The 17,120-nt window shown below is 34.4% G+C and overlaps 1 protein-coding gene across 1 annotated transcript; it reads left to right on the top strand.

Moving 5' to 3' along the window:
- Window positions 1-880: 880 nt before the first annotated feature.
- On the top strand, window positions 881-16,390 carry LOC146904161 (phosphate transporter PHO1 homolog 9-like). The gene is made up of 13 exons (XM_085731202.1): window positions 881-2,169; window positions 2,674-2,998; window positions 3,140-3,188; window positions 3,270-3,341; window positions 3,443-3,572; window positions 10,360-10,480; window positions 10,699-10,957; window positions 12,335-12,439; window positions 12,522-12,566; window positions 13,209-13,358; window positions 13,598-13,876; window positions 14,421-14,560; window positions 16,138-16,390. The coding sequence occupies exons 1-13, from the start codon at window positions 1,614-1,616 to the stop codon at window positions 16,244-16,246; spliced, it is 2,340 nt and encodes a 779-aa protein (XP_085587328.1). The 5' UTR covers window positions 881-1,613; the 3' UTR covers window positions 16,247-16,390.
- The last annotated feature ends 730 nt before the right edge of the window (window positions 16,391-17,120 follow it).

Raw genomic sequence — 17,120 nt, 5'->3', positions numbered from 1 at the left:
TCATATATCAAGTATTTACACATGAGTAACAAACTACTCTAACTAACTTCCAACCGTAAAAACAAAATTTTGGAGCTCTATCACTATGTTACTTGCGCAGCAAGTAATCTCACAAACTCTATTATTACATTGTCACAAGCAATCACATTATTTTAATTTTAACTAAGAAAAATTGAAGAATGTTACGAAGTAGGTGATGCTTTGAAGACATATTGAAGAATGTTGCGAGAATTAAAGAACTTTCCTATTACATTTATTTTAGGTCCTGTAAAAAATATATTAACTAGTTGCTTTTTTAGTTACTTCTTGTGTTTCCCGTTTTCATTTCCACCGATAAAATAAACACCAGAGAAGAATATTATGAAAGTCTTTAAAATATATTTTAAAAAGAGATTGAAGGGTTCATTTTAAAAAATAGTATAAAGGTAGACCACCATCATTTTTAGTAAAATATACTACTCGCTCCGTCCCAAACTATATGTCGCTTTACAAATACCAACATAACATAAATGTTATTTTTCTATTATATCTTTAACTATTTATTACTCTCCTTTTTCAATTCTTTAAGTTATCTTTCTCATACTATTTATTAAAGACAATTTTGTAAAACAGCTCATAATATATCTTTTTCATACGAAATTAATTACATTTCTTAATACGTGTGAAATGACCAAAATGTCGTATAATTTGAGATGGAGGGAGTATACTCTTTCTTTTTATTTATTTACAAAGTATATTATTTTACTAAAGATAGTGGAGGGTCCTCATTTATAATTTTTTTTAGGTTCATATTAGAGGAACGCTAAATTGAAGGAATCCTTATTTTTCTCTGAACGTCTTCCTCTTGTCTTCTCAACCTCTTCTTGCTTTGGTGCCTTAGTTTCCAGGTTGTTTTCTCTTCTCATTCCACTTTCTCATGGTTTTCATTCTCTTGCAAATTCGATTTCAGCCATCATTACTTTGATTGATTGCAGCCAGTGAGTATTGAAGCAGTGGAATTTGATCGTCTCTAGATGAAATTTAATACAAAAAATAATAATGAAATCAAAAGAGTATGTTTTATCACGTAATGATGGCTATTTGTTATCATATGCGCATCAAACACATGATAAGATTGGTTTTGCCATCAAAAGAGGTTTAGTGGTGCAGCTTGTTGCCTGTTTGTCTTCCACTCATGTGTAATTTTCTGTATATATGTATATCAATGAAACCAATGACATGATCCTTTCATCAAACAAAAAAAAAAACTCAACATACTCTTTTCTGTATATATATCAATGAAAACAATGATCATTTTTGGATTATTGTTTATCATGTTCATGTCATGTCATGCCTCTACCAACTTCATATCATTTCATATCTCTATCTTATCCTGACCATCAAATGAACCATATAATAAATACGAAGGTAAAACTGTTATCAATTGTGATTCTTGCCACACAAATTGAATACCAATTAGCCATTTTACAAGGCAACAATTGAGGTGTATTCTCCAATCTTTCAAATCAATGTATATATCATCATTGCATCATAAATGTATCTCTAATTAAACTTCATTGAATTCTATCAATTTTTTTTAGCACAAGCATAAGTTTCTCACTTGAAAAAAAAAGATGAAGTTTGGGAAAGAATTTGTGTCACAAATGGTGCCAGAATGGCAAGAAGCATACATTAATTATAGCTCTCTCAAATCTGTTCTAAAAGAGATGTCAAAGATCAAAAAGAAAAATGTATCAGAAGCACCAACGGCATCAACACCAAAAGGATCGTTGAAGAAAAGGTTAACTCTCTATCGATCCTTTAGCGGTCTTAATAAAAAACAAAGAGGACCTTCAAGTAAGAATGAGGATGAAGTTATACTTGTTCGTTCAGAACAAGGTTTAGCTTCAAAAGGGTTATATCAAACCATGTTTTTAAAGCCTTCTGAAGATGGAGCAGAAATAGATCTTGAGTTTTTCAAGAAACTTGACATTGAGTTTAACAAGGTTAATGCATTTTATAAGAAGATGGTGAAGGAAGTTGTTCATGAAGCTGATGAGTTAAGTGAACAAATGAATTTTCTTATTGCTTTTAGAATAAAGGTTGATAAGGCTGGGTTTGAAAATTTTGATAGCAATGAAATCTCATCTTCAACATCCTTTATGCATGATGTAGATGATGCTAAACATGGTAAGCCATTGTCAAGTTCAGTTTTTTTTTCTTTTCTTTTTAAATCTATACAATGAGCATGCATCTTAAGAATTCTATGTAATTCATGATGTGATTCCGGAAAGTACATACACCAAACATGACACTGACATTTGTATGGTTTTAAATTGTTTTCTCGGTTATGCTGCGAACCATTATTCCTTTTTATTGCAGTATAATGTGGAAAAATGCGGCCGAGACAATCCAAATTGTGTTTGCAAGGCCGTTGTGGAGACTTAAATATCCACAATATTGATGTCGCCTGGCACAAACGCGGTTGAGGGCTGCAATTTAAAATCTCGGTAATAATTTAAATGAAAGTGATTGAATGAAATCACATGTGTCAGTGTCGTATTGGTGTCATACATAGACATGCACTGGGTACATCACTCATTGATATGAAGCGATATTTCATAAATGAATTATAATATTAGGTGTTTATTGAGGAGTTGACGCAATCTAAGGGTTCTAATATCATTTTTCAAGGTCACTCACATCAACACATGGATGTGATTCATGAAGAGGAGATGAGCAATGAAAGTCATTTTAATGATGAAGATGGAAATTATGTGTCACAAACCAATTCCAAGACTTCCACAGAGGGATTTAGACCAGCTTTTTTCGATATCCTTGATCATGTGAAGATCAATGTGAACAATCCAGATACTCCTGTATCAACCATAAAAGGGCTTCTCTTAAGTTCAAAATCTGACCAAACATTTAGCAAGAATGAACTCAGGAAAGCAGATGAGCAAATTAGCAAAGCCTTAAAGGCATTCTATAATAAGCTTAGACTTCTAAAAAGATACAGGTGACATGGCTTCTTCCTTCCCTTTTTAACTTATGACAGTTTGAATTGAATTATTTAAGCTTATCTACTAGTATAAGTCCTTGTGAGACTATTTAAGATTGTCTTTTACAAGGCTAATCTTTATACTTGATTGGTGTGCAGCTTCTTAAATTTATTGGCAATCTCAAAAATCTTGAAGAAGTATGATAAGGTATCCTTTATTATTTGAATGACAATTTTTTTGGTTGCAATTTTCTATGTTTGGTTTTATCTAACTTATAAACCGTTACAGGTCAGTTCAAGGAATGCAGCAAAAGATTACTTAAAGATGGTGGACAGTTCTTATGTTGGAAGCTCAGATGAGGTTTAATCTTAACTAACATCATATTAACTTATATTTTCTATTAATCTATATAGTTTTCTTCCAAACCTAAAATACTGCAACTCCATCATGTACTGTAAAAGGTTAATAGGCTCATGGAAAGGGTGGAACATGCCTTCATTAAGCACTTTGCAAATGGAAATCATAGAAAAGGAATGAGAACATTGCGACCGACTGCGAAGAGGGAACTGCATCGAAAAACATTCTTATTAGGTAAGGGCATGAAAAATTGGTTAATTTTTGAATAATCTCATCTGTGGTTTTAAATCGCAATCGCTTTATGCTGCAAACCTTTATGTTGAGGTAAAATGTCGCCAATATGGTCAAAATTATTGTTGTGATGTCGTTGCAGAGACTTCAAAATCCACAATATTGTTGTCGCAATTACGGTTGCGGAATGCAATTTAAAATCACGAGAAAATCACAAGGTGCATTGATACTATGGTGAACATCGGTTAATTTTTTACCATATATATACAATTCTTTATTCATTAGATGCTAACTAATTTAAATTAATTCAATCTGTCTAAATGTTATTCTTGTAAAGAATAAACTATGTTAAAACTGAATATATTTCAAAGTTCTCAATAATTTACGACCACCGGTCCACTAATGTGTTTATATAGGCTAATGTAACTTAATGGGCAAGACTAATAAACTAATGGGCCCAATACACATAACCACTAATAATAAGAATTACTCTTAATAATAGTTGAAATAAATTATTTACAACCCTGAATTATGGGCTATGCTAATAGAAGAAGATTTATCATCACAATAGAGCCTCATTGGTTCATCAATCTTTATCCTCAAGTCTTCCAAGATGCTTCTCAGCCATAGTAATTCACATACACCCTATGTCATTGTCCTGAACTCTGCTTCGGCACTAGATTTGGATACCACGTTTTTTTATTTTTCTAAGTCACAAGATTCCCACCTAGGAAAGTGCAATATCCTATAGTCAATATACTATCCACATTTGACCATGCATAGTCCGCATCAGTGTATGCTTCAAGTCCCACACTTCCATTCCGTTTGAACAAAATTCCTCAACATGGGGTTCCTTTCGAATATTGCACAATTCGAAGTGCGGCTTGTAAATGAATCTTCTTTGGTTGGTGCATCAATTGGTTGACTAAGCTTACAGTAAAAGCAACATCAGGTCTAGTGTGTGATAGGTATACAAGCTTGCTGACTAACCTTTGATACATTTCTTTATCAACTACAACATCTTCTGCATTTCCCAACTTCACATTTAGATCAATTGATGTACTTGCAGACTTGCATAATGTCTTTCCAGTCTCTTGTAGAAGATCAGTAATGTATTTCTGTCGAGATATGAAAATTCCTTTCTTGGAGTGAGCCACTTCAATTCCCAAAAAATACTTTAATTTTCCCAAGGTCTTGTTCTCAAACTCTTTGGCTAAGTGTTGGCCTAACAGTTTTTGCTCTTCTTCATCATCGCATGTCACTATAATGTTGTCCACATATACCAGCAACACGATACTCCCCCTGTCTTGGAGTGTTTGACAAATAAAGTATGGTCTCCTTGTCTTTGTTTGAAGCCCAAACCTACCATAACTTTAGTGAATCTCCCAAACTATGAACATGGTGATTGTTTTATCTCATATAAAGCCTTTTTTAACTTGCACACAGTGTTGACAGCATTATGTTCACTGTATCCAGGGGGTACATTCATGTAGATCTCTTCTTCAAGTTCTTCATGAAGGAAGACATTTTTCACATCAAAATTGGAGCAAATGTCTCTGAGTAATATACTCCATAATTCTGAGTGAATCATTTGGCTACCAATCTTGCCTTGTATCTCTCAATCGAACCATCAACCTTGTATTTTACAGTGTATACCCATTTGCACCCTACATGTTTCTTTCCATTTGATAAAGGAACCAATTCCCAAGTATTGTTCTTATCAAGTGCCTCCATTTCCATGTCAATGGTTTGTTTCCATTTTCTGTCAGACAATGCCTCAGATAAAGAGGTAGGTATAATGGTAGTGTTTAGGTTGGTGAGGAAGGCTTTATAGGTAGGTGATAATTGTTCAAAGCATAGGTAGTTGGATACAGGGTAGAGTGGTTTATTTGTACAAGTTCTAGGATCTTTTCTAAGGGCAACTGGAAGATGTAGGTGTTCATAGTCTTGTGGTGGTACTTATCAGGATTTTGGTTTCTTATGTTTTATTGGGCAGGATTTTGGTTCATTTGCATGAGAAAATTTAGAAATTCAATCACAAGAATTTGAAGGGTCAAGCAAAGTTACCTCATGTAATGTCGGATCAGATTCTCTTGTATATGAGTAGATTCATGAATGGCCTTTCTTCGTGTATAAATCATTATATTTTTCCCATAGCTTACATCGGCTGCAACATTTACATGATTTTCTAAATCAACTTTCGTCTTAACATTGTCACCTCCAGTTTCAACCCCAATTTCTGGTCCTATATTAAGGTCAGGAAGTAGAAGAGACTCGTCTTCCTTACATGAATTCTCCCCCTGAAAGTGAGTTTGAACAAAGTAACTTTCTTGTTCATGGAAGGTGACATCTCAAGAGACAGAATTTGTGAGATGGTGGATGATAACATTTGTAACCCTTTTGGGTGGAAGAATACCTTATAAAGACACATTTTAAGGCTCTAGGATTAAGTTTCCCTCTACCATCACTATGGATATGGACAAACGACGTACACCCAAATATTATAGGGGTGAGATTACTAGAGGTGGACAAATCAGGATAGAATGAGGATAAAACTTCCATAGGATTTTTAGAGTCAAGAACACTATAAGGTAAGCAATCGATAAGATAAGATGTCATTAGACGTCTTACACCAATATTTCTTAGGAATTTTATTTTAGAATAACATAGCACAAGTTTGATCCAACATGTGACCATTTTTTTTCTCTTAGCAATTCAATTTTGGTGGGGTGTTTTAACATAGGAGGACTCTTGAATTATGCCTTCCTTTTTACTGAATGAATTTAATCCGTGATTAAAATAATATTTGGGATTATCGGATCTAATCCATTTCATGGTCACATCAAACTGATTTTTAACCATGGAATTTTTTTTTGAAGAAACACATAACTAACTTCAGATTTGTGTTCAAGCAAATAAACCCAAGTAACCCAGATGCAATCATCAATAAAAGTTACAAACTAACGAGCACTTGATATATTTAGAACATTAGAGGGATCCCAAAAATCTGTATGAACTAAGTAAAACGAAAAAGTACTCATTTTATTGCTAACTGAAAAAGGTACACGCTTGTTTTTAGCAAGCTCACACACCTCACATTTAAAATTCTCAACATCTAATGTCTTAGAAAATAAAGGAAATAATTGTGTAATGACTCTAAATAATGGATGACCCAGGCGATAGTGGTACAAGAGAACCTTCTCCCTGTTGGTCTTTATTCATTTAAAAAAAAAATTGTTGCTAAGTAACTTTGGACTTGAGTCTTGGTTATCCAAGTAGTAAAGACCATTCCATTCTCTAGCATTTCCAGTCGTCCTCGCCGATTCTTTATCCTAAAAAACACAAGATTTATTATTGAAAATTACATTACATAATAGGTCTTTTGTGAGTTTTTGTATGGAAATCCGGCTAGTGGACAATTTTGGGATATAAAGGACATTATTTAAGGTCATGAATGGATTAAAATGGACATCCCATTGACCTACTGCAGTTATAAGGGTTCCATCGGTTGTAGATATTTTTTTGCTATTGGAACAAGGTGAATAGGTAGAAAAGTGTCTGGGTAAAGGTGTCATGTAGTCAGTGGCCCCAGAATCCAATATCCAGTATTGTTTAAAGGGTAAATATGAAGCATTAAGTCCAAAAGAAAATGGAAATTCACCAAAAAGAAATGGAAATGTACCTGAATATGCCAGAGAGCTAGTACAAGTTGGTTTCTCCGACCTACTGAGGAAAGATCCCATTCGTTCTATCTTATCTTTGTTGAGTGGCTTGACATCTTTTGGACTAGCTTCACTAGCGCGTGCATCCATGTGTGCTTGTCCTCTTTTTTTTTTCCCATTCTCTACCAAGTGGCTCCTTTTTTCCCCACTCTCTATCAGGTGGCTTTCCATTCCCCACTCTCTACTGGGTGGCTTTCCATTCAATCTCCAGCATTTTTCACGAGTGTGGCGATATTTGGGACAAAAAGTACAAAACAATTCTTTACCTTTCTTCTCCACATAGGTTTCTTCCCCTTTCTTCTAGTCAGCGATCACGATCAAATTCTTCTTAGCTAACATTGATGAGCTTTCCACAGCATGAGGGACTTCCAGCATTAGCCCCCTTATACTTTCTTCACTCCTCACTACAGCCATTACCTCACTAATTCCAGGTACCATCTTCTGACCTAGAATTTGCACTCTAACTTGGTCATATTCAAGGTAGTGACCCACCAGAAAATCATAGACTATATCCTGCTCAATATACTCCTCGAGTGTTACTGTATCTTCTGAACATTTGGCTTTAATAACCCTATATTGATCCATCTCCATCCACAAGGTTTTGAGGTGATTTGCATACTGTGTATCAGTTTTGTTTCGCTATTTAGCACCCATTATTTTCACCTTCATATCATATATTTGGGCAGCATCTCTTTTAACGATTTCTAGATGTTCTTTGCAGCACCGAGAAACACGCAATTGACACTTATTTCTTCGGTCATTGAACTCCATAACCATGACATGATGGAAGAGTCTTCCTCATCCCACTTCTTGAACTTAAGACTTTTCTCTTCGGGAGGATCATCAGTTAAGTGTCTTGCCTTTCCTTTACCTTTTAAAGTGGTTTTCACAAGTTGAGACCACTTCAAATAATTCTTCTCATGTAATCCGTAAAATGAGGTTATGGTTGGTAATTCTTAAGATTTGTAATCCCCTATTTCGGTTTTGTTATTGATCCCTTTTTCATCATCAGAGCCATCCATAGAGCTAGCAAAAAATAAAAAAAAATACGCGAGTTTCAAATGACCCACGAATCAAAGTGCTCAGTTTGAAAAGTGAACACCCAAAACGAAAAGAGAAAGCAACAATATACAATCTGGAAAAAACGACGTCGAACAGAAGTCCCTAGGGCGGCGCATGGTGATCACGTGCCGGAAGGGTTGCCGAACAGTGGGGGCACGTGGATGCGCGTGTGGAGGCCGACTGAAGCCAAACTTCAGGGTTTGACCGATTTTGGGCCGACGATGACGTTGGTGATTGAGGTGTCGTTAAAATCGCAACGGAAATAGGTGAAATCGGTTGTTTTATGGCTACATGAATACTGATAGGATGGGTGATGGGGCTAGCTGCAAACTGAGATAGTGAAAAGTCTGCAATTAAGGCATCAAAAAGGACCGCAATTAAGGTGGCTAATTAAAAATAAATCCGCAATGAAGGGGGCTAGGGTGTTTAGGAGGAAGCGAGGCCCTCCGGAACGAGAGCTCGTGATACCATGTGAAATCTAAATATATTTCAAAGTTTTGAATAATTTACAACGACTAATGTGTTTATATAAGCTTTTTTTTTGATAAGGCAAGAGTCCAATGACAATAGAAAAGGAATAGAAGAAAGTCCAACAAAGTTGGAATGTCTTACAGATTCTTGTCTATGTCAGGTGCTCATATATATTATTAAAAAAAGGAAAAAAATAAATACCAAAAAAAAAAACTGGGGGGACATAAACCTAACACAGTCAATTCACACAAAGTTTATGCAAACCCAATCGGGAGATACAAAGAAATAAAAACAACATTGGTGAATGTCTAACGTGCGGTGTATGCACCAACCATCAACACGAGATAGATCCAAGAACCAACAACTCCTTGCGACAGCAACAAGCATAGCGTCTCTTTCGAGCTACACAATCCAACATCAAAGACTGATGAGGATTTTGAAACCTCCCCCAAGTTATATAGTGCTAAACTTCATGAAGGTGAGAGATTCGACCGCCAACACGGATACAGAACCTCACGCCTACAACCTGCAATGTTGCAACAGAAAGCTTCACAACCATTTATAGCCAAATCCCATAGAAAGCAACTCAAATCCAATTGAAGGCTAGATCGAGGGATAGTCAATCAACGAGTCTGAGCACCACGAGCACCGCCAACACGGTAACACCCGCACCCACATTCACGGCAACAACGGACAACAGGTACATGACCATTTCTAGCCTAGAAGACCTATTACGAAGCACATCCATGATTTAGAGGAGCATAACGACTCTTTCTAGTCCCAAACAGTACCCCAGCAATTCAGTAACCATTGCATACCGAATCGAACACATGAAATCGATTTTTTGAGAATGGTAGTGAGCCCGACGCCAACATGATAGCAGATCCACAAACCAACTACTCGTTGTGACAAAGGACAGCAAGTTAAAAGGTCATTTATGACTCAGCAATCAGAGATCACCACGTGGAGGCAACCTATGCTCAACCTGTTCAGAACCAAACACGAAGAACACACCCACCACCACGGCGAAGATCAAAGCTAACAAACCGCAACGGATATGAAACAACCAGATCTCACCATTACTATGTATAGTGGCGGCACAACCTCAACAAACACAAACCCAATCTCCAACTTTTGAGACAGAGCCCAAACGAAGGAGATCTGAAAAACCAAAGGATATAACATACCAACGACCACAACTGATAAGGAGGCGGCGGTGGTTTTAATTGATCCATGGGTTAAATCATCGACGATTGCAAAAGCGCCGAAGACTGTAAACCATTCTGAAACTACCGGTGCTGACGAAAGGCCACCGTATCCAGCCTTGCCTCACCTTCGGGGTGTAGAGGTGATGCGACGGTGAGGCAAGACTAGCTAATAAACTAATGGACCCAATACACATAACCACTACTACTAATAAGAATTACTACCAATAGTAGTTAAAATAATTCCTTAAAAAAAACAAAAAGTAGTTAAGATAAATTATTTACAACAAAATATATCTCACTCTGACATTTGATCATTTGATTTCGCAGGACTATTAACTGGCTGCTCAATTGCTCTCATTGTAGCAGTAATTTTACTCGTACATGTAAGAAATTTGATGTACAGTGAAGGTAGAACTCAATATATGGAGAACATATTTCCACTTTATAGGTAAGTTAGAAATGGCCGTTTGAATTTTATCATGCAATTACATGATGGTGTTTATGCATATTTTCATACTTGTATGATAGAACTTACAAAGCACCGACACAAACACCAAACACCAATAATAATCTGATTAAACACACGAATTGAATGTAACTTATATGCATATGTCTTCAAAATAAATTATCAATTCTACATGATTAATGAACTTCAGTTTTACGCAGTCTCTTTGGATACATCGTCTTGCATATGATCATTTACTCTGTGAATGTATACTTCTGGAGGCGTTTTAAAATCAACTATCCATTTATATTTGGATTCAAGGAAGGAACAGAGTTACGCTATAGGGAAGTACTTCTTCTCAGCTCTGGCCTTGCAGTACTCACATTGAATGCTGTTCTCTCAAACTTAGATATGGAGATGGATCAAAGAACAAAAAGTTTCTCAGCGTTGACAGAATTAGTGCCTTTAGGCCTTGTCATTGTAAGTTGTAAAAGTATATCTATTTCATACTTTAATCATCTTCTGCTGTATTTTATCACTGATATACTTGAGGAAAGAAAAAGTGTGCTATAAAGGGGTTGAACTCATTTAATGAGCTTCAGTTAAGGTTTAATTATTTGGGAACATAGTCACATAATTCGTGTAATCAAGGGAGAATTGCGAATTGGTACGTGAGTACCGAATTCGGGTACTTCGGCGTATTGGTACGCACAAACCAGCGAACCAAGCGTACCAAAGCATGGTTACCGCTGATTGGTTGAAAAAAAGGTTTAGACTACAAAGTAAATATAAAATGAATCACCATGAGTTGAGGGCTGAGTGAGAAGAACATGAACAAAGAGTGGAGAGTGAGAAACTTGGTAGAAGAAATTAGGTAAAAAAAATACTTTTTTTTTATAGCTCACTATATTTATTTAGGTATTATTACTACTACGAACCGGAGCGTACCGAAGCTGTATACCCCTATACGTACCGAATTCTTCTCCTGTCGCGTACCGCGAACCCGTACCCGTACCGCGTACCGGAACGAACCGCGAATTATGTGACTATGTTTGGGAAAACCCAAGCTCGAACTCTGACCAGAACAATCCTTGATTAAACTTTACTTACCTCCTCCGAATTATCAGGGTTCATTTTCCCGAAGAATTCATGTATTAGCAGGGCCGGCCCAAGACCAAAGCAAGTGAAGCAAGAGCTTTAGGCCCCAAATTTTTGGGCCTTAAGAATAGGCCTCAAATATAAATAATATATAGACTCGTTCCATTGACAGAAAGCAATCAATAGCACAATGGTAGAAGGCATTTTTTGGTAGTTGTCGGTCACAAAATCAACAATCATTTCATTACAAAGTTCACTTTTTGACAGAAATACTTCATTTTTTATTGACAGTATTCATTATACGTAGTTTTTTTTTTTCTTACAGTTCATTATGCGTACTTAATAAGACAAGATTCACTATAATTTTTTTATAATCATCATTAAAATTTATGGTTATTGTAATTCATCTTCATCATCATTATTGCCTCAAGAAATAAAATTAAATGACTCGACCAAAAAAAAACTTTATTATTATTTTTTAAAAGGCATCATCTAAATTTTCGCTTTAGGTCTCAACATATGTTGGGCCGGCCCTGTGTATTAGTATATTGGTCTTTGTGTACAGCAAAAGTCTGTTTGGATCAACTTATCTGAGTATATCTGCTAGTATAAACACTTTCGACTTATTTCCATAAGATCTTTAGAATAGCTTAAAGAAACAACTTACATATTATATGAAAAACGGTTTGACTTTATTTTATCTTTTGTTATACAAATAGTTATACAGTAGACTTGTTTGCTAATAAATTTGTATTGCAGGTTGTGCTTCTCATAACATTTTGTCCCTTCAATATCATATATAAATCAAGCCGCTTCTTCCTTATTAAATGTGCATTTCGTGCTATTTGTGCTCCTCTCTACAAGGTAAACAAAGTTAAAATTTCAAACTTTTTATCAAAACTTAATTGGAAGTACTAATCTTTATTAATGCTTCTTCTGTTTTCAGGTCCATTTTCCTGATAGTTTCTTGGCAGATCAGCTTACCAGCCAGGTTTTAAACTTTAAATTACACTAAATTTTAATATTAATCACCTGATGTATAACAATGTTTTAAAACCAGACGGAACTGGTCGATTCAACCGGTTGAACTAGGAAACAGCCAGTTCGTTGGCTAGTTATTTCGATCAAACTATAGTCAAGTTGAACCGGGTTGAATAAGTTCAACCTTTCATCCACGGCTCAAGTAGAGTTCGTTCAACTTGTTTTCATTATATATCTATTACCAGCATTCAGACAGGCACTCCGTGCATGTCTGTCTGCCATTTTTTATGGCTCTGACGAGTGTAAATTATAAGCAATATATTTTATAAATTTGATTTTTATAAAAATTATGTATATATATTTGTCAAAAATAAATAAATTACATGTATATATATTTTCATTGTTTGGTTAATTATCTTTAACTTTTATTTTGTTAACTTTTCCTAATTTTCTGGCACGCCTTTTGGTATGATGAATTAGTTTTGTGGTAATATATTTCATTTTAGCTTATTCAAAAAAAAAAACTATGTTTATCTTTTCCCAACAATATATAAATATGATAAAAATTCTTATCTTTTTTAATAATATAGCATTCTCAAATTTGATGTAGATATTCATTTAAAACAACACAATCCTTTACTTTTGTGTTTAGGTGCAAGCATTTAGAAGTTTGGAATTCTATGTTTGCCACTTTTTCTGGGGGGATTTCAAGACCAGATCAAACAAGTGCATTGAAAGTGAAGTCTATAAAACATTTTATTTAATTGTAGCTATCATTCCATTTTGGATCCGTTTTCTTCAGGTATGCATCTTCCATTCATTTTGTATTCATAATAATAAATGTTTTCTTATAAAAAAATTATTTTGTAAGGAGTCCTTTAAGGAAGTTTTGTCTTCCAATTTTAAGGAGTCCTTATAATAAAAAAAAATTTAGCCCTGAGACATTTATAAGTGTATGATATATATGATATAATTCACCCATTTATATATAATCATTTCCAATTTACATCACAAGTCTAACATAAAGCTTATTATTTTAAGTGTCTTCGAAGACTAATTGAAGATAAAGATAAAATGCATGCACTCAATGGACTAAAATATACCTCAACAGTAGTTGCACTTGCAATGAGGACTACCAATGAGTTTCGCAAAGGAATGGTTTGGAAAATTCTTGCTGCAACTTCTTCAAGCATTGCAACAGCTTTCAATACTTATTGGGATATTGTCATTGATTGGGGTTTGCTAAGAAAGGACTCAAGAAATCCATGGTTAAGAGATAAACTCTCTCTGCATGACAAAAATTTATATTTTGTTGCTATGGTAAGTTTTTATTTTGTTGCAAATATGTGTGCTCTTCATTATTTTGTTTTTTTTATGGGCAAATGTTTCAATATTAATTATTACGCTTAAACGCAATTTTGATCCTCTTAATTTAACTAAAATATGATTTCAATCCCCCATTTCTAGATCCGGGATTTTATTCCCCAATTTCTAAACCAAAATCCTTGTTACAACGTTTGTTTTCCGGTTTCATCTATCAATATGTAAACATGTTTCAATGAAATCCACGGTTTTAAGTCTAAGTCATCCTTATGAAAAAGCATCAAATGTAAGTTCACGTCATAAAATTGGATTGTAAGAAGAAAAAATCCTAAAACTTGTGAAACGGATATTAAAGCCCAGATTTAGATATGGTAGGAGTAGAATCGTGTTTAAGTTTAAATTTAATTAATTTTTGAAGTCGTGTTTAAGTTTAAATAGAGAGAGTAAAAGTGCATCAAACCCTAACTGTTATATTAGTGTTTTTTTTAACCCTAATCCTTTGGTGTTGTGATTAATAATTATGATTGAATGGTTTTTTTAGGTGATGAATGTTATACTTAGGCTTGCTTGGATGCAATCTGTTTTAGGCATTAAGGAAGCTCCATTCCTTCATAGAACAGCTTTGACTGCTCTTGTAGCTTGCTTGGAGATCATTCGCCGCGGCATTTGGAATTTTTTTAGGTATTTTTTCAACTTATTCAATATCCTTTCTAGAATTTCAATTGACCAAACTCCGTGATCAATTCCTTGTTTTCTTGTGTGTTTATTTTATATGCTATCTATAAAACTAAATTTGTTATTCTTTTTTTTTTTTTTGTCAAGTTACTAAATTTGTTATTCTAATAGTATCAAATAGTATCATATTGTTCTCATATATTAAATATGAGTCTTGATAGTATGATTACTATGTTCCTCTCTTTCTCTCATTTTACTCGCACAATGAATAAATTTCAATTTATCTCATAAAAAATTGAAACATGAATTTATCGTACTTCTATAAAAATTAGGTTTAATAACAAATGTTTAAGGTTTTAAAGAATTAATCTCTAAATTTTACTTCGGTGTTAAATGAAGTATTTTGAGCTATTTTCTTTGGTCAAGAGTTTTAATAATTGAATGAATCGTCTGTCTCCATGGCTGACGCAGAACGGAAGTAACGATTAGCATGCGCTAAACCTAAAAGATAAACAGATAAGTTGCAAGCGACAAACCTTTCAAAAAGAGGTTTCCGGAATCCACCAGAATTGAGAAAAAGTTCTCGATATTTTATTGAATGAAAAACTGTCTCTTAGGCTACGAAAGTTTAGTTTAAATACTATAGAAATAACATACCATTAATGTGCCAAAAATAAGAAACTGAAAACAAAACATATCAATAATAAAATTGGACCAAAATAATAAAGTACGACTTAATCAATTCCAAGTAAGTGATATTTGTGACAAGTAAAGAACAACTTGTAGCATCCTCGTGAGCTTAGCTCATTTGAAAGGGATATTGCATATTATATGCAGTGGACGGGGTTTGAACCCCGGATACTTCACTTCTCCACATTTAAAAATGGGAGAGCTCTAACCACTAGGATACTTGAGGGTCGGGTTTGAACCCCAGATACCCCACTTCTCCACATTTAAAAATGTGTTAGCTCTAGCCACTAAAAAAATGTGTTAGCTCTAGCCACTAGGATAGGTTTGAACCCCAGATACCCCACTTCTCCACATTTAAAAATGTGCTAGCTCTAGCCACTAAAAAAATGTGTTAGCTATAGCCACTAGGATACTTAACCGAACGGATATACTTAACTAACCGAACGGATATACTTAACCGAACGGTTCTTAAAGAGGCTCTAATATCCTCTTAGAAATCATGGTTGGGTCTAACACAACCCCACAAAACCGATTTGTGAGTTAAAGATTGTCCCCACTTATAAAACACATTGTCAAACCATCTCCTATCCAATGTGGGACTCTTTAGAAAATTTATGACAACTAGTTTAACTGTATAAACATATTTTTTTTAGGGGAACTGTATAAACATATGTTATAAGTAAGTTTTCAATTCATGGAATTATTATTGACTATTGTTGAAGTGTCTCAAAATCTATTACATGTCTGCTATACTCTTTTACATTCTGTTATAATAGTTTCTTGCAGCATTCTGTTACAGTCTGATATACTCTTTGACATTTGTTTACTGGAAATAATTATAGCTACAATTGGTTAATATTAAATATTATGACTTGATTTCTTTACTTGAACAGGTTGGAGAATGAGCATTTCAACAATGTTGGAAACTATAGGGCATTTAAGTCAGTACCTCTACCTTTCAATTATCAAGTTGATGATGATGAAGACAGCTCAGATACATAGATAAACATATATAGGGTCAAGAATGGAATATAGATAGCGTGTATGTGAAGAAATTAAACATACAAATTTTGTGTATCAATTTGCTATTTGACTCTAATTTATATGTGTGAAAAACAAACTTTTTTAGGTGATGTGAAAAACAAACTTGTCAGTTGTCATTTTCTAGCATTAAGATCGAAAAGGGAAGAAAACATGACAAAAAAACAACAAAAGAAAATTTGAAGAATGTGAAAGTTTCCACTTGTTATTAAGGACAGTCCAACGGGACTATCACTAAAGCAAGGGTTTTAGGCCTTATATTAGACCCCCAAATTTTTTTGTTTCAAATGTATTTTGTAAGTCAAAATTTATAAACATTTTTGCGTCTAACTTGGTGGGTAGTCAAATTCCTTAAAGGTGGCTATTTTATTGGGCATATGTATCTTAAATTCTTAAAATCAAATCCACAAACCTAATCAGAGATCAAGATAGAGAGTAGAGAAACAAACACACCGTGATTTGGTTAGTCAGTGCAGTCCAACAATGACCTACGTCTGAATGAAGGAGAAACAAACACACCGAGATTTGGTTACCCAGTTCGGCTCAACTATGACATACGTCTGGAGGAGGAAGATCTCTTTGATCCACTATTAATAATTTTATTACTAAGAGATACAAAAAAAAAAGTTATAAGAAATTAGCTTCAACATGTTCTCCAAAAACATCTAATTTATACCCATTTCCTAATTTATTCCCATGAACAATAAACTAAAGTCTCCACTCTCCCAAAGTGTTTATTGTAGCTTCTAGCTTATTTTAGGTTTTAAGTGATATCTTATTGTTAGATTTGAAAACACTACTGTATTTTAAAGAGTCTAACTGTATACAATGTCTC

This window comes from Medicago sativa, chromosome 7 (assembly GCF_051527215.1).
Source record: "Medicago sativa cultivar Bolivia chromosome 7, Bolivia_mono, whole genome shotgun sequence".
NCBI classification, from domain to species: Eukaryota; Viridiplantae; Streptophyta; class Magnoliopsida; order Fabales; family Fabaceae; genus Medicago; species Medicago sativa.
Note: the sequence above shows the minus strand (reverse complement) of the source record. Positions and strands in the feature narration are given on the sequence as shown.